The 18,567-nt window shown below is 42.9% G+C and overlaps 1 protein-coding gene and 1 long non-coding RNA gene across 19 annotated transcripts in view; one reads left to right on the forward strand and one right to left on the reverse strand.

The window, feature by feature from the left end:
* ZFYVE16 (zinc finger FYVE-type containing 16) overlaps nucleotides 1–18,567 on the forward strand; it is a 63,302-nt gene that overhangs the window by 24,650 nt on the left and 20,085 nt on the right. For 4 of the 18 annotated variants that reach the window (XM_051854051.3, XM_089312923.1, XM_051854050.3 and 1 more), the window contains 7 exons: nucleotides 2,211–2,366; nucleotides 2,935–3,012; nucleotides 5,245–5,387; nucleotides 12,302–12,677; nucleotides 13,604–13,726; nucleotides 14,779–14,934; nucleotides 15,455–15,679. In XM_051854051.3, coding sequence (XP_051710011.3) covers nucleotides 2,211–2,366; nucleotides 2,935–3,012; nucleotides 5,245–5,387; nucleotides 12,302–12,677; nucleotides 13,604–13,726; nucleotides 14,779–14,934; nucleotides 15,455–15,679 — 1,257 coding nt within the window. Of the gene's footprint in view, nucleotides 1–2,210; nucleotides 2,367–2,934; nucleotides 3,013–5,244; nucleotides 5,388–12,301; nucleotides 12,678–13,603; nucleotides 13,760–14,778; nucleotides 14,935–15,454; nucleotides 15,680–18,567 lie in introns of all 18 variants that reach the window. The other 14 variants (XM_089312922.1, XM_089312924.1, XM_051854056.3 and 11 more) reach the window with 7 other exon arrangements.
* Nucleotides 17,203–18,567, reverse strand: part of LOC103349532 (uncharacterized) — a 28,404-nt gene continuing 27,039 nt past the window's right edge. The window contains exon 3 of the long non-coding RNA XR_016220364.1: nucleotides 17,203–17,452. This is a non-coding gene — a long non-coding RNA (uncharacterized LOC103349532). The remainder of the gene's footprint in view (nucleotides 17,453–18,567) is intronic.

The raw sequence follows: 18,567 nt of genomic DNA on the forward strand, positions 1-18,567 counted from the left end.
TGGGAGTATAAATGATAAGATAATAATTTATGTCATTTTATAATTTATAGGCTAACACACTCTTTGCACATTTTTGTCTCATTTTTTTCCCCTTCTCAGTTTTAGAGTTGTATGTGCGCACTTCCCATTGTTCCTCTGGCTCTCTAGCTACCCTTAGCAGCAGTAGTCCTGGTGATTTTCTTTGATTTCTCCAATCTTGTGTGTGTGTGTGTGTGTGTGTGTGTGTGTGTGTTGTGTTGTATCTTTCTCCAAAGTACATGTTTGTTCTTTTGAGTACTTCTTGATATATTCAAAGATTTGTCGACCATTTAATTCCCAGCAAATATTATTTGGGCCCTTTTTGACCAGACCTGTGCACTAGCTCAGGTGTTGTTTCCTATTAGCCAGGAGAATAAATACCTGATAATGATTTGTTTTTCTCTTTTGAATGAAGATAAATTTTTTCAGCAGTTCTCCAAAAAACTCTGATGTGAGTCTGTTAGCCTGAGGTAAGCTGCTCTACTCCCTGCTGTTGACTTCCACTCTGGAAGATAATAGAGTAAAAGTGTTTTTTTGATTTCCACGTTACCATCGTTGTTTATAGAGAGGTTAGTTTAAGTACTCATAATTTTTTTTATACACTGTTTCAGTAGCCTAGAACACAACTGCTGGTGCTGTTAGCCTAGGAAATCTGTTAGAATTCAGAAATTCTAGAGCAAGCCCCCACATAATTATCTCCCGTACAGGTCACATTTTGGGGTGAGCATTCCGTTTGTGGAGGTTCAAAATATGAGAAATAGGGTCACTGAAGAGGCTCCGTAGGATACTGAGATAAACTCTGGTTTATCAAAGAACATATTGTGGAATGAGTTATTTCATTACCTATTTTATTTATTTTGATGTGGCATATAGTTTACTTTATGGTGTTATTTATCATTAATTTATACACCACAAGAAAACAAAGTTATTTTAACATCTACTGTAGGGTTGAAAATGATCAATGTGATCATTTAAAATAATGTTATGAAGTAAGAGAAGAAAATGCCTCAAGGAGTGTGAGACACATTGAGTGAAAGAATGGAAGAAAATGTTTGCTTGAATAGAGATCATGGATGAGAAAGTTGTACTCAGGTTGTATGCAGTTTAAAGAAGCAAGAATGTGAATGCCATTAGGTAGATTTGGGTGAACTGGAAGTTGCTTGAAGCCCAGAGTGTAAGGTGTTTGGATTTCACTTAGTGAGACCCATTTCATGGCGTGCTGCCATTCAGTGGCATTTCAGAGCGATTATGTCAACAGTGGAATCATTTAGAGCAGACTGGTTTGTAGAAATGTGGAAGGGAGAGCTACCAGTCGTGTCCTGTTTTCTTGAATGGAAAATCGGGCACTATTCTGCATTCCGGAGCTCCAGCTGAGAACAAAACAGATGTCCTCTTCTCAACGTGGGGAGAGAGAGATGCTAAGCAGAGGATACAGATGGTGGTATTGCCCTAGGCAAAGTTTAAAGTGCAGGAGGAATAGATAGTAACAGATGAGCAGCAAGGGGCAGCGTCTCTGTAAGGTGGTTGGAGTATGGCTCTGTGATAATATCACGTGTGAACAGAGACTTGAAGGACGTGAGAGGATGAAGCCAAGTGAGTCGCTGTGGGAAGAACATTCTAGGGAGAGGGAGTAATGAAAGCAGAGACTTGAGATGAGAGAGTACCTGTTTAACTTGTGAAAAAAACAAGGAGGCCTAGGAGATTCGGTAGAACAGGTCACCAGAAGGTGTAGGGGGTAGGGATGCTGATTATGTAGGATCTTGTGAGCCCCTGTAGCACCCTAAATCACTGCTCCAGCTCCGCAGCCAGTAAAGGATTTTAAACAGGAATAATGAGCCAGTGATTTATGTCTTGAAGAATCACTGTGAACTGTGTTGGAAATAGACTTCAGGGATAAAAGGACAAAAACAGAAGACAGTCGTATTAAAAGAGGATGATTTTCTGTGGGAGATGTGACTCATATGACAACTACAATACTGAAATACTTCATTGAGTAGCTCATTGCAGTGGAGGGCTGCCAGCTAAAGTAAGGGGCCCGTGCTGACTGAACAGTGTCTTTGCCTAGTGCTACTTCTTTTCCTTGATTAGCTATTTAGCGTTCCTTACAACTTGAAAAATGGAAAACTTACTATAATTTACTGTGGAGCTCAAAAGCACCTGAGATGTTAATACTATTGTTTTCCCCTTTATAGCTCAGGCATTTGAAAGGATGATGAGTCCAACTGGTTCTAATCTTAAATCTAATCAATCTGATGAGTGTGCCACTGTCCAGCCTCCTCCGGAGACCCAAACAGCCAGTGTACCTTCACCTTTGCCCATCTCAGCACTTAAACAACCAGGTATTGAAGGTAACGAGAAGACAATGCTGTCTCAGCCTACCGATGAATTATTAGACCCAAGATAAATAATTAAAATAGAAATGATCTAGTGTAGTCATGGTCCAGTCAGGAAAGAGAGCCCAGACTAGGCTTCTGGAGGAATGTAATGAGGGTATTGGTTGCACACACATGTTAGAAGATGGGAAATGCAAAATGACACCCACAGGTGCTTCAGAGATTGGGAGCTGTAGGAAGCAGCCACCACCACTGGGGTGGGAGGCGGAGTGGGGAGGAGACAGTACTGCTGGAGTTCAGTGAAGGGTGCCATCGTGTGCTTGGTTCTCAGACCAGACAGTCGTGGTTTAGTGCACCACACGGCCAGTGCTGTGTCCTCTGGGGAAATACAAGTAGCAGGGCTGGAGCCATCGGCTGACCTTGTGGGGTTGGTGCTGACGAAGCTGAAGGAGAGTTCAGGGTGCATGCTGGGAGTACTGAGAAGCGTGGGACATGCAGCGTTGTCTGCGGCTGCTGCTGCAAGAATCCTGGCAGCAGCGAGAGCAGGAGGAGTCACTGCCTGTGCTTCCCTCTGGCTAACAAGGGAATTGTGCTTCCCGGACCTCCAGCCTGGCATCAGAGAACACCGTACCAGCGTGGGCTTGGGGCTCAAAGACAATAGGTACATAACTGAAACATCTCCTTTTCATTAAAAAAATCTATGTTAGTTGTATGTTTTGCCACAATAACAAGCTGCTTTTTAAATCTATTTTAAAATCTTTCAGTTATCTTTTTTAAAAAATAATTTGTTTAGAATCTTTAAAAATTTTTTTAAATTAATTTTTTTGAAGAGCAAAGAGACAGTAAGCTTCCGCCCTCTGGTTCACTCCCCCAATATCTGCAGCAGCTGGCACTGAGCCAGACTGAAACCAGGACCTTGGCACTCAGTCTCGGTCTCCCATGTGGGTGGCAAGAGCCCAAGTACTGGAGCCACAGCTACTTGAGGCACTACTTGCTGCTTCCTAAGTGAGCGTTAGTGGGAAGCTGCAGGCAGGAGTGGAGCTGGGCCTGAAACCAGTGCAGGTATCCGAGCAGCACTGAGCTGCTGCATCGGGTGTCTGCTCTCACTTGAATCCTGAGGAAAGCCCGTGTATGTTTTTAAACATAATCTCTTCGTCTGTGACATGCTAGAAAATAACTGTTAATAGCAACCTCAGACCCTTTTGACAGCCATTTTGGATTTCAGTTTATCACTCAGCAGCTGTTCTTCATCTATTGTTGTAACTGAAATAGGGAGATTCAGCAAATGGTTGTGTATTATATGAGATAGCTGTAAAGATGAGTCAGTCATGTTTACAAGTTTTACATATTCTTGGGGCTACACAGTGGGTTAAAGCTCCAGCCTGTAGAGTCGGCATCCCATATGGGAGCCGGTTCGAGTCCCCGCTGTTCCACTTCCCATCCAGCTCCTTATTAATTACCTGGGAAAGCAGTGGGAGATGGCCCAAGTCCCTGGGCTCCTGTATCCATGTGGGAGACCTGGAGGAAGCTGCTTACTCCTGGCCCAGCCCCAATCATTGCAGCTGTTTGGGGAGTGAACCAGCAGATAGAAGACCTCCTTCTCTCTCTCTGTGTCTACCTCTCTGTGTAACTCTTTCAGATAAATAAAATAAATCTTTAAAAAAAAAAAGCAAACGGCCGGTGCCACAGCTCACTAGGCTAATCCTCCACCTAGTGGCGCCGGCACACCGGGTTCTAGTCCCGGTTGGGGCGCCGGATTCTGTCCCGGTTGCCCCTCTTCCAGGCCAGCCCTCTGCTGTGGCCAGGGAGTGCAGTGGAGGATGGCCCAGGTGCTTGGGCCCTGCACCCCATGGGAGACCAGGAAAAGCTCCTGGCTCCTGCCATCGGATCAGCGCGGTGCGCCGGCCGCAGCGCGCCGGCCGCAGCGGCCATTGGAGGGTGAACCAACAGCAAAGGAAGACCTTTCTCTCTGTCTCTCTCTCTCACTGTCCACTCTGTCAAAAAAAAAAAAAAAAAAAAAAAGCAAACAAAGTTTTGCATATTCTTATATTGACAAGTTAAATTATTAAATCATAAAAATAATGCAAATAGAAGAAAGATACCATACGTAATATCTCCACCCATATTGCAAAAATATACTTGGATAAAATTCCCTTTTTTAATGTTATCTCTGTTGTGTCCTAGGAAGTAGATAATGATTCTTTTGATTATTTTCATATTATCCTAAAATTATCTAGTGGTAGTTTTCATAACCATTCTCAATTGATGTTTTATAAAAAGAAACAACAAATGTTTATGCTGATATTTAGTCATTTTCTTCAGATCTGGGAGGAGATGTTAGTAAATATTTGTGAAGTCCATTATCCACACGATAAGAACAGAAAACCTTATGCTTCTCTTGCTAAATAGAAGTTAGATGACCTCTGCTGCACTGCTGATCGTGTTTCCATGTCCAGACTGTTTTTCTTCTTGTTCTCCGTGTTTTTCTTTGCTTATCTACTGTGTCGTGATCTACAGCGTTTTCACCTGTGTCCTAGTCCTTAACCTCACACTTGCAAATTTGGCTCCAGTAATACAGGTTTACCTCTTTCCGCAGTGTCTTTAAGGTATAATCTCTGCTGTCTACTTTTTTTCAGAGTATGAGATTCCCAGGACTCCCTTTCTATGAATTATACAGAAACGCACTCTGCAGGGTAGATCAATCACAAAAAGTCTTGTGAATTCAGGGCTTGCTAGTGGACAGCAAAAAAGCTTTTGAAATCATTTCGTGACCCATTTGAGTAATCAAATTATTGAATTGAATAATTGAGTTAAATATTGAATAATTAAATTGAACATTGAATGATTGCAATATCATCAGATTAAAATGCTTTATGTTTTCAACTGATTGCAGGACTGTGCTCCAAAGAACAGAAGAGAGTGTGGTTTGCAGATGGCATATTGCCAAATGGTGAAGTTGCAGACACAACAAAATTATCAACCGGAAGTAAAAGATGTCCTGAAGGCTTCAGTCCTCCCTCACCTGATGTGCTGACGGTAAAGAAGCTAAAAAATAATTTATTAATTAAATAAAATTTTATTTTATTGATAATTCCTTATATGGTTATTAGAGTACATATCTTTTTAACACTTTGAGTTTTCTAAAATAAGAAATGAATAGGCATAGCTTGTTTTTTGCATTTCACTTCACCAATATTATGTTATTTACAAATTGAAGATATGTGGCAACTCTACATGGAACATGCCCTTTTGTTTAACATTTATTTATTTATTTGAAATGTAGTTATAAAGAGAGTGGAGGAAGGAGATAGAGAGAAAGGGAGTGAGTGAGAGGGAGGGAGAGAATGAACGAGAGAACTTATATATACTGGTTTATTCCCCAAATGGCTGCAATGGCTGGGACTGGACCAGGCCAAAGCCAGGAGCCTGGAAGTCCATCTGGGTCTCCCTTGTAGATGGCATGGACCCAAGCACTCGGGCCATCTTCCACTGCTTTCCCAGGGGCATTTGCAAGGAGCTGGATTGGGTAATAGAGCAACCAGGAAGCAAACTGGATTTCACATGGGATGCCTGCATCGTAAGTGGCTGCCTAACCTGTTGAGCTACAACACTGGCCCCTGAATCACATGTTTTTGGTTGCCATTTTTCCAACAGCTCAGATGATTGTTAGCATTTGGTAACAATACTATATTTTTAATTAAAGTATGCATTTTTAAAGATAATACTATCGCACACTGAACACATTATAGTGTAGTGTAAACATAACTTTTATATTCACTAGGAAACCAAAAATTTGTATGATTCTCTTTATTGAAATGCTAGCTTTATTGCTGTAGTCTAGAACCAAAGAAATCTTTGAGGTATGTCTTACTGATGTAGTGAATATATGTATACATATATATTTAAAGGGTTCTTTTTAAAAAATTCTAGTGGTGTATTTTCATTTTATTTTAAAGTCAGAAGCATACAGGTGTCTTCCATATTCTGATTTATTTCCCAAATGCTCACAACAGCCAGAGCTAGACCAGGCTGTAGCTAGGAGCCGAGAGCACAATCTGAATCTCTCACATGGAAAGCAGGGATCCAACCAGTTGAGTCATCATCCGCCCCCTCTAAGGGTGTGCATTAACAGGAAGCTGGGAGCAAAGCCAGGACTCAGACCCAGGCGCTCTGATGTAAGATGCGGGAGTCCCAAGCAGTGCCTTAACTGCTGTGCCAGCACCCGCTCCAGTGACTATGGATGAGATTTTACTCTTTATAATGTAAGTTGAAGCCCTTGGTTCTCAAACCAGGATTCTTTATATTCCCAGGATTCTTTATATTCCCAGGATTCTTTATATTCCCAGGATTCTTTATATTCTTTTTTTTTTTTTAATTAATTTATTTATTTGAAAGAGTTGCAGAGAGGCAGAGGTAAAGAGAGAGAGAGGTCTCCCATCTGCTTGTTCACTCCCCAGATGGCCGCAACAGCAGGAGATGCACCGATCCGAAGCCAGGAGCTTCTTCCAGGACTCACACACAGTTGCAGTGGCTCAAGGACTCGGGCCATCTGCTGCTTTCCCAAGCCATAGCAGAGAGCTGGACGGAAGTGGAGCAGCCAGGACTAGAACCAGTGCCCAAATGGGATGCTGGCACTGCAGGTGGCAGCTCTACCTGCTGTGCCACAGCGCCAGCCCCCAGAATCCTTTATATTCTTACAAGTTGTTGAGAACCCCCCAAAAATTGAGGTTATGTGGGCTATACTTCTTATTTATTTATTTATTTATTTGCATTTAAGACATTGCTCAGGGCTAGTGCTGTGGTGCAGTGGGGAGTGAACTAGCCTTTGGGGAGTGAACTAGTGGATGGAAGACCTCTCTCTGGCTCTACCTTTCTCTGTAACTGTCAAATTTTTTTTTTTAAAAGACATTCCTCAATTTTTTAAAAAATTGTATTTATTTATTTGAAAGAGTTTTACAGATAGGCAGAGGCAGGTCAAAGTGGTCTTCCATCTACTGGTTCACTTCCCAGATGGCCACAATGTAGCTGTGCTGATGCGAAGCCAGGAGCTCATTCTGGCTTTCCTGCATGAGTGTGAGGACCTGAGGACTTGGGCCATCTTCTACTGCTTTTCCAGGCTGTAGCAGAGAGCTGGATCATAAGTGGAGCAGCCAGGACTTGAACCAGTGCCTATATGGGATGCCAGCACTGCAGGCAGCAGCTTTACTCACTATGCCACAGTGCCGGCCTCAGTGAGTTAAACTTATGAATAATTGTATTAAAATTAAAATTCAGAAAATTTACAAATATTTATTAATTGCAAAATAAACTCAGTACATTAATGGAAATAATGTTTTATGACAATTTTTGCAAAACAAAAGTTCAGTGAGACAAGTGGCATTGTTTTATATTTTTGCAGAATTCATTAGTATCTAACTTAAGACAAATTTTCACATCTGCTTCTACATTCAGTGTTTTATGATTAGTTGTTTTCATTAAGTTCTAAGAAGAAAATCCTAGGAGCTCATTTGCTGCCTAGATTCCTGGATCACATTTTGAGAACCACCGGAATAGGGAAATGTAATGGAGATTTAGTCAGTTAATTTAGACTAACAATTACTGAATGGTGTTCAAACATTCAGGAAAGTGATAGTAATGTTGGGCACCAAAAAGTATGTTGTGCCCAGATCGTTAGATCCCCGCAGAGACCCTCAGAGAGTTGGTCACACCGAACTGCAAAAGCAAGGTTTATTCGGGAGTACAAGCCGCCACGGGGACCCCATCCAACCAACCGGCACAGCGGAGGAAGGAGTGAGGCCCCGGTCTTTGTTAGGGAGAAGTTTTTAAAGGAAAAAAGGGCTACATCAGCAGGAAAAAAGAGTTACATACAGCACAGGAGCTCTGGGCACAGGGAGTTACTTTGTTCAGCAGTCTCTACTGTGCTGTCCTTGGTCTACCGAGCTGGCTGTCCCTGGTGAGCTTTGATACCTCTGGAATGCCTGAATGCCTGCTTCTACGAGGACCCGGGTCTGCTATGGGAAACGGAGGCTGCTTTTTTTATTGTTTAAAAATGGAGTCACTTTGGTTCTTCAGTAATATTTATGTTTGCATTTATACAAATGTGCTAGTTGTTAAGTAGAAGAGAGATAATACAGAATTCTAGCCCACTGGGAAATCTTGTAAATCACAAAGTAGCCATAGAAACAATTACTGGTTATGCATTAGAGATGTTTTAACAAATATTTATTGAGCAGCTTCTGTCTGCCAGTCACCTAATTGATCCTGGGAACACTGAGTAGACAACAGGCATACTATATAAGCATACGCTTTCTGTGTTGAGCTAGATTTCACAATACCCATAATTATCAGAAGTATATATTCCTTAGTAAGTGCATATTTGAATCAGTATTGTAACAATTTTAAATTAGAAGTAAATTCACTTGATTTCAGTAATATTTCTCATCTAATACTGATGGTGTCAGTCTAAAAAGAAAGGGAGGAGGGGACGGCCATTCAGCCTCATGGTTGAGGCACCACAGCCCATCTCAGGGTACCTGTGTTCAGTACCACAGCCCATCTCAGGGTACCTGTGTTCATAGCACAGCCCATCTCAAGGTACCTGTGTTCAGTACCCAGCTCCATCTCAGGGTACCTGTGTTCAGTACCACAGCCCATCTCAGGGTACCTGTGTTCATACCACAGCCCATCTCAGGGTACCTGTGTTCAGTACCACAGCCCATCTCAGGGTACCTGTGTTCAGTACCACAGCCCCTCTCAGGGTACCTGTGTTCAGTACCACAGCCCATCTCAGAGTACCTGTGTTCAGTACCACAGCCCATCTCAGGGTACCTGTGTTCAGTACCACAGCCCATCTCAGGGTACCTGTGTTCAGTACCACAGCCCATCTCAGGGTACCTGTGTTCAGTACCACAGCCCATCTCAGGGTACCTGTGTTCAGTACCACAGCCCATCTCAGGGTACCTGTGTTCAGTACCACAGCCCATCTCAGGGTACCTGTGTTCAGTACCACAGCCCATCTCAGGGTACCTGTGTTCAGTACCACAGCCCATCTCAGGGTACCTGTGTTCAGTACCACAGCCCATCTCAGGGTACCTGTGTTCAGTACCACAGCCCATCTCAGGATACCTGTGTTCATACCACAGCCCATCTCAGGGTTCCTGTGTTCATACCACAGCCCATCTCAGGGTACCTGTGTTCAGTACCACAGCCCATCTCAGGATACCTGTGTTCAGTACCACAGCCCATCTCAGGGTACCTGTGTTGATACCACAGCCCATCTCAGGGTACCTGTGTTCATACCACAGCCCATCTCAGGGTACCTGTATTCAGTACCCAGCCCATCTCAGGGTACCTGTGTTGATACCACAGCCCATCTCAGGGTTCCTGTGTTCATACCACAGCCCATCTCAGGGTACCTGTGTTCAGTACCCAGCCCATCTCAGGGTACCTGTGTTGATACCACAGCCCATCTCAGGGTACCTGTGTTCAGTACCCAGCCCATCTCAGGGTACCTGTGTTCAGTACCCAGCCCATCTCAGGGTACCTGTGTCATACCACAGCCCATCTCAGGGTACCTGTGTTCAGTACCACAGCCCCTCTCAGGGTACCTGTGTTCAGTACCACAGCCCATCTCAGGGTACCTAGTTCAGTACCACAGCCCATCTCAGGGTTCCTGTGTTTAGTACCACAGCCCATCTCAGGGTACCTTGTTCAGTACCCAGCCCATCTCAGGGTACCTGTGTTCAGTACCACAGCCCATCTCAGGGTACCTGTGTTCATACCACAGCCCATCTCAGGGTACCTGTGTTCAGTACCCAGCTCCATCTCAGGGTACCTGTGTTCAGTACCACAGCCCATCTCAGGGTACCTTGTTCAGTACCACAGCCCATCTCAGGGTACCTGTGTTCAGTACCACAGCCCATCTCAGGGTACCTGTGTTCAGTACCACAGCCCATCTCAGGGTACCTGTGTTCATACCACAGCCCATCTCAGGGTACCTGTGTTCAGTACCACAGCCCATCTCAGGGTACCTGTGTTCAGTACCACAGCCCATCTCAGGATACCTGTGTTCAGTATCCAGCTCCATCTCAGGGTACCTGTGTTCAGTACCCAGCCCATCTCAGGGTACCTGTGTTCATACCACAGCCCATCTCAGGGTACCTGTGTTCAGTACCCAGCCCATCTCAGGGTACCTTGTTCAGTACCACAGCCCATCTCAGGGTACCTGTGTTCATACCACAGCCCATCTCAGGGTACCTGTGTTCAGTACCACAGCCCATCTCAGGGTACCTGTGTTCAGTACCACAGCCCATCTCAGGGTACCTTGTTCAGTACCCAGCTCCATCTCCAGACTCCTGCTAATGCGGATGCTGGTGGGCACCGTTGATGGCTCCAGCGATATGGGTTCCAGCCACTCACATGGGAGACCTAGATTGAGTTCCCAACTCTCTACTTTGTCCTCTTGCTGGAAACTGGGGTGAACCAGGGGGTGGGAGCTTGCTCGTGTGCTTTCCTCCCCACCACCCCCTGCTGTCTCTCAAATAAATTTTTAATAACTTTTGAAGCTGGTGCTGTGTCATAGTGGACTAAGACTCCACCTGCGGCATTCGCATCCCATGTGGACGCTGTTTCTAGTCCCAGCTGCTCCTCTTTTGATCCAGCTCTCTGCCATTGCCTGGAAAAGCAACAGAAGATGGCCCAAGTGCTTGGGCCCCTTCACCTACATGGGAGACCTGGAGAAAGCTCAGGCTGTTGGCTTCGGATTGGCCCAGCTCCGGCTGTTGTGGCCATTTGGGGAGTGAACCAGAGGATGGAAGACCTTTCTCTGTCTCTCCCTCTCTCTGTAACTTTAAATCAGTGCATAGTTTTTTTCTTAAAAAAAAAAATAATTGATGCTGTGCCTTTAAAAATCAAAGGGCTTTATTGAAGCAGCTTTAGGTCGTTTATTCTAGGTGATTGCTGTCACGGACTGTGTACCTGTCTGCCTCCTAACCATTTACCTCTCCTCATGCCTTTTTCCTTTCTCTACACACCCAGTGACTTCTTAAGTTCTGATGAGAAAAGGAGGGCCGTGGGCTGAGCTAAGCTTGCTCATTCTGTAATATGTACAGAAGTTCTTTTTGCCGCACCACAGCGCCAACCCCCTCAAACATCTTTTTTTTTTTTTTTTTTTTTGGACAGGCAGAGTGGACAGTGAGAGAGAGAGAGGCAGAGAGAAAGGTCTTCCTTTTCCATTGGTTCACCCCCCCAGTGGTCGCTGCAGCCGGCGCACCGCGCTGATCCGAAGGCAGGAGCCAGGTGCTTCTCCTGGTCTCCCAGGGGTGCAGGGCCCAAGCACTTGGGCCATCCTCCACTGCACTCCCGGGCCACATCAGAGAGCTGGACTGGAAGAGGAACAACCGGGACAGAATCGGGCGCCCCAACTGGGACTAGAACCCCAGGGTGCCGGCACTGCAGGTAGAGGATTAGCCTAGTGAGCCGCGGCGCCAGCCAAACATATCTTTTTAATAAGTAAAAACTGAGGTAGGCATTTAGCCAAGCAGTTACCATGTCAGTTAAGATGTGAAGCTGCCATATGCAGTGCCGGCATCCCATGCAGATGCCAGTTCAAGTCCCGGCTGTTCCACTTCCAATCCAGCTCTCTGCTGTGGCCTGGGAAAACAGTGGAGGATGGCCCAGGTCCTTGGGTCCCTGCACCTGTGTGGGAGACCCAGAGGAAGCTCCTGGCTCCTGGCTTCGGATCAGCACATCTCCAGCCATTGCAGCTATCTGGGGAGTGAACCAGCAAATGGAAGACCTCTCTCTGCCTCTCCTTCTCTCTCTGTGTAACTCTTTCAAGTACATGGATAAATCTTAAAAAAATAATAATAATAAAGATATCTTTGGCTACAAAAAACATTTCACTGTTCATCAGTGAGCGTGAACTGATTTGTTTACTTTGTATTTTACAGATGGCAAACACAGTGGATCATGTCCATTCTTCTACAGTGGAAAAACCAAACAATGAATTAGGAGATACTACAAAAGTGGAGATAATTCAGAGTCCTGCTTCTCAGGTTCCTTCTGTGGGAAAACTGCCTGTATACACAGGAACGGAGGGCTTGCCTCCTCCCGGTTCTCTTGTAGATGATGATGTTTTTACAGAGAGTGAAGAGCCTTCTGCTCCTCCTGCTGTCACGGTTAACAGCACCAGGCCTGCTGCTGGTACTTCAGACTATCAGTTACTGTGTGGGATTGAGAAATGTGTTTGCAACAAGGTCAGTCTTCTTCCTAATGATGAGGACAGTTTGCCCCCACTTCTCATTGCTGCTGGAGAAGAGGGATCAGGTAGGCTAGCAGTTACTTCAATTTAAAAGTAATTTCTTAAAGATTAGATTTATGGATTTTATCTATGATATATGAAATGCATTTTTTAAGAGCATGCTTCCTTAAGAAAAGGTTGTTAAATTGACAGAGCTAGGAATTTTAGTTCCTATCTGCCACTTTCTACATATATAACTTCAAAGATGTTATTTAATCTCGCTGGGCCTCGAGTGCCTTTGTGAAAGAATAGAGCCCAGTTGATCTTTGGGGTCCTCTTCAAGCTGGAGCTACTGTAGCTAGCTCCTAGCTCAGGTGGTTCTCTGTAATGGACATTTGTCACGTTGGCATTATGTTGCCTTGTCCAACATGAAGAGGTGGTTCTTTGCATGACGATTTGGGGAGTGAAACTCAGGATGTCTGTTGTATCAGCAGAAGCCATTTCCAAAGTGAAGTAGCTGTAGTAGAGAAACAAAGTGAGCTCTGTTCTGTGCATACCATGTCTGTTTGCCTGTTGATTGTCAAGATCTTTTTTTTCTTTGTGCCACCTGTCACAGAGGTAGACGAAGCAGGCAGGATGTGTAACTTGGGTCTAGACTAATTTTACAAACTTGTGAATTTCAGAAGTTATCAGTGGGGTAACTGGCACACTGGAATCCTTTTTATAAAAGTATTAAAACTGTGATGTGGTAAAATTATATTAATAGGCTATTTAACAAATATATGAAATATATTCTATATAAGAACAGATTGAAATTTATATGCAGTACATTATTGACTTGAGTAGAAAGTAAAAGTGAATGTATCACACTTGTCCAGGGTATTGATTGATTTTATGAAACATGATTGCTTTTGTTGATTTTGATGGGCCATTGGTAGATTTATATATTTTTCATTGTAAGTGTGTTTGAAAGGATATTTATCCTGATGAATGTATAATTCCCATTATTTAGTGCCTATAGTTGAAGAGCACCCAGCTCATGAGCAGATCACTATGCTTCTCAAAGGTGAAGAGTGGCGTCCTGTTACGTTTGTCCTAAATGCTAACCTCCTCGTGAATGTGAAGTTAGTATTTTGTGAGTAGTGGTTCATCTTTCTTTGCCTAATTGGTAAGCGGGATTTCTGAAGTAATTTTATTTTCAGGTTATATTTGGATTTGCCATAGTGAAAAATTAGTAGCATTGTACATTGGTTTTTCAGCCAGATATAACTATATGTAAATTTTACAAATTTATATTCAGTGGAATTTGAAATGTGAGTTTATAGATGTTTACTGGCATTAGTCTTAGGTTAAGGTCATGGGTTCAAAGCTGAGTTGTATTTGGATTTTGTGATACAATTGACTTGTCTTCTATAGCTTTTAGGTAACTTGAAACCAGGATATAAGCAAGAATCCTGGTTTAGTGGCAATAAAAACAGTTTTATGAGTGAATGTTTGGCTTAGCAGTGAGGATGATGGTTAAGACACTTGTGTCCCTTATTGGAGTTCCAGCTCCTGACTCCAGCTTCCTGCTAATGCACACTGTGGGAAGTACTGTGATAGCTCAAGTGGTTGGATTCCTGCTACCTACATAGGAGACCTGGATGGAGTCCCCAGCCACCTGCTTTAACCATCACCATTCCTGGCCATTGCAGGCATCTGGAGAGTGAAGGGAGCGCTGTCCTTTTGCCTGTGTCTCAAATAGGTCATTTCTTTTTGAAAAAGATATTTCTAAAGTAGTTGACATGTGACCTAATTGAAAGTGAAGAAATAAATAACCTTAATAATAAGTAAACCTCACAAATCATATAAACTTTTCATTCCCTTTGAAATTAACCTAATTCTCACTGCTTTTCAGTATATGAGAGTACTTTAAAAAGTTTGTGGAAAAATGGAATTAAAAATAATGTGCATTTCCACAAACCTTTTATAATAACCTTATAATATTGTATCTTTTATTTTACTGTTATTTGTTAATTGACTTCATAGGATAATTATTTTTATATGAATCTGATACAATTCAATTTTAAATTTTTATGAGGAGAACTTTGGGAAAATAATAAATCGGAGAAGGTGTGCTTTATGAAAAATAATTTATTTTGGTTAATAGAAGTTGACGTTTATAACTGTATGTTTCTATCACTTAAGATTCCTCAGACAAATATTGGTACTTCTCAACCAATGGATTGCATGGCTTGGGACAGGCAGAAATTATTATTCTGTTGTCATGCTTGCCAAACGAAGATACTATTCCTAAGGACATCTTCAGACTGTTTATCACCATATATAAGGGCGCTCTAAAAGGTATTGCACTTTGTTTTGAACTCTGCAGACAGGGCTAGAGCAGTTAAAGGCATTTCTGCTTTGAGCTGTGCTAGTTGTACTAAAGATTTCGTTTATGTGGAGATTGCCGATTTCTTAAAAGGTCTTAATCATTACTTTCAGTCTCCTTAAATCTAGCATTCAGTGTGAATAGTGAGTAGACACAAAACTTACTATAAAAATGAAAATATATTTGCCTTATTGAGTTTTTGATGTGTCTGTATGCTCTTACTACACAACGAAAGACATGATAATGTTTCATTTGACTAAGCAGTGAGGAGACACTAAAGGCATGTGTGGTTGGAAACATTTGCAGATTTTTGTTTACAATTTCTGATGTGTAGAAGTAATTGAGCTTTTTTGTACAGAGGGTACTTCTTTAAGAGTAGATAAAAGTACTTTTCATTGCTTTTGACTTAAGAAAGCTTATTTGAATTTATAATATTTCTTCAGAATACTTAGTAAACAACTTAAAATTTTTGTATGATGAATTTATTTCCAGGAAAATACATAGAAAACTTGGACAATATTACATTTACTGAGAGCTTTCTCAATGACAAGGATCATGGAGGATTCCTGTTCATCGCACCTACTTTTCAGAAACTTGATGATCTCCCCCTACCAAGTCGTCCTTTCCTCTGTGGGATTCTTATTCAGAAGCTCGAGATTCCCTGGGCAAAGGTTTTTCCCATGCGTTTAATGTTGAGATTGGGTGCAGAGTATAAAGGTAAGTTTAGAATTATAAGTTATATTACATATTTCAAATATAAGATTTTAGAAAGTTATTAAAATAAACTTTAATGTATTAGTGGAACTCTTTTGTTATGGTATTGTGGGTTTTTTTAAAGGATTATTTATTTGAGAGACAGTATCCCTCCACTTGTTCACTCCAGAAATGCCTGCAGTGAGTAGGCCATGCTGAGGCTTGGAACCAGAAACTCCATCTTTGTCTCCCAAGTGAGTGGCAGGGACCCCACTGCCTTAGCCATCACCTGCTGCCTCCCAGGTGTATGATGGTAGGAACCTGGAATTGGAAGCAGAGATGGGCCTTGAACCCAGCACTGATATGGAATGTGGGCATCCCACGTGGTGTGTTAACCACTGTCCCCAGTGCCCACCCCTGAACTTACCTTTTAACTCCTTTTTTCCACAAGCATTTTGAAGTACCCTTGTATTTTGTTTCTGATATTAATATTTGAATGCTGTTTTATGGAAGATTATGGTAATAACTGTCAAATCTTAAATCATTATGGAACATTTAATCTGTAAGTATGGCCAGTATTTTGGCCAGTAGAACTTCTAGGTAGCAAGTTTTTTCTTCTCAAGTTGAAGATTGGGAAATCTTGGAGCAATGTGAGAGATTTCTCAGAAGATCACAGGAGTTGGAACTGTGAAATTGTGATGAAGGAGAATCACCAGTTATACATAAAAGTTAACTAGCTTCTGATACATTCTGATGTTCTACTATATTTTAGATAGAATGGCACTTTGATATTATTAGGTCCATGCCTCTTTAGACATGAACTTGGGTCTGTATGTGCTTATGATACACAGATAATGCACAAATAGAAAAAGCTGGTGGCAAAAGTTAAAGTTCCAAGATCTGATTAAAATCCTAAAATGATTAATTTAGTGATTTGCAGATGGGGAATGTCTGCTTTATGCTGAGATTCCTTTTTTAGAACAGTATTAGATGAGATGAGATAACATAGTGTTTTAAATAAAATCGCCTCTACCCCATGGTGAAGGTGCTCTCTCATTCATACAGATTGGGTACGAAACTTTGGCATTTACATTCCTCATGTCCTTTATCATTTTAATGGCTTTTTAAAAAATGACGTATTTACTTAAAAGGCAGAGTTAGAGAGAAAGGGAGAGCCAAAGATCTTCCATCTACCATTTCACTTCCCAAATGGCCAGGCTGAGCTAGGCCAAAGCCTGGAGCTGGTAGCTTCTTTGGGGTCTCCCATGTGGGTGCAGGGGCCCAACCACTTGGGCCATCTTCTGCTACTTTCCCAGGTGCATTAGCAGGGAGCTGGATCAAAAGTGGGGCAGCCAGGATGTGAGTTGGTGCCTCTGTAGGATGCTGGGTTCGCAGGAGGCAGCTTTACCTGCTATGCCACAGCTCTTGGCCTCCATTTTAATGGCTTTTCAAAACTATCTTGTGGTTTCTTTCCAGTCTAGACCCTTTGTCCTCCAAAGTTAGTTGCCCTTTTTAAAAATCACAAAGTACTTCAGCAAGCATGTATTGCTCTAAGTCTTTAAATTACTAACAGATAATTGTCAGGTATGTGACAATTTTAAGCAAGTTTGCATAGTAGATATTAGAGGGTTCATTTAATTTTGAGTGAAGCTGAGAACTGAAGGTTGAAAACACTGCTTCTTTTCACTGTGGAGATAGTCTCGCCTTCTTTTCTTTCACTTTTCTTTTCTTTCAGAGTGCCTGCTGCATTGCCAGTAAGTCATCTTTTCCTGTTTGGTGTTCAGTATTTGTAGTGTCCTTGAGAGAGAGAAAAGTGGTTAGATGACAGACCCTATGTCCCGTTCTCTCTGCTGCATTGGTTTCTCTGACTGCAAGTGCTCCTTTCATCATGATAAGAGCTATAAAGGTTTACTAGCATTCATGGATTAACATAATTACATGTAAATTATAAATGCCTTAGATGTCTTTCTTTGGAGAGAGAGAGAGAGAGAGAGAGAGAGAGAGAGAGAGAGACAGGCTGTGGCATAGTGGGTAAAAGCTGCAGTGCCGGCATTCCATATAGGCGCCGGTTTGAGTCCCGGCTGCTCCACTTCCAGTCCAGCTCTCTGCTATGGCCTGGGAAAGCAGTGGAAGATGGCTCAAGTCCTTGGGTCCCTGCGGCCACGTGGGAAACCTGGAAGAAGCTCCTGGCTCCTGGCTTCGAATTGGTGCAGCTCTGGCCATTGCAGCCAGTTGGGGAGTGAACCATTGAATGGAAAACCTCTCTCTCTCTCTCTCTGTGCCTCTCCTCTCTCTGTGTAACTCTGACTTTCAAATAAATAAATAAATCTTTTTTTTTTTTTTTTTTTTTTTTTTTTAAAGAGAGATTCCATCTGCTGGTTTACTCCTCAAATAGCCGCAAAAGCTGGTGCTGGGCCAAGCTCAAGCTAAGAGCCAGAAGCTTCAACCTGGCCTCCCATGTGGTTGGCAGGGATCCGAGTCATTGAGCCATCTGCTGCTGCTTTCCCAGGCACATTAGCAAGGAGATGCATTGGAAGTAGAGCAGCCAGAACTTAAACTGGTGCTCATATTGGATGCCAGCGGCTTAACTGCACTAACCGTACTACAGTGCTGGCTGGCCCTTGTATTTATTTTTAAATTATCAGAATTTTTTACACATCTAGCCAATTATTGTACTTTTTACTCCCCATAATTCTGCAGAAACAATATGTGTAATGAGAAGATTAAATACTTTGGAGCCGGCGCCTCGGCTCACTAGGCTAATCCTCCGACTTGCGGCGCCGGCACACCGGGTTCTAGTCCCGGTCGGGGCGCCGGATTCTGTCCCGGTTGCCCCTCTTCCAGGCCAGCTCTCTGCTGTGGCCAGGGAGTGCAGTGGAGGATGGCCCAAGTGCTTGGGCCCTGCACCCCAT

Source organism: Oryctolagus cuniculus, chromosome 14 (genome assembly GCF_051225735.1).
Source record: "Oryctolagus cuniculus isolate XC-2025 breed Fujian yellow rabbit chromosome 14, ASM5122573v1, whole genome shotgun sequence".
NCBI lineage: Eukaryota > Metazoa > Chordata > Mammalia > Lagomorpha > Leporidae > Oryctolagus > Oryctolagus cuniculus.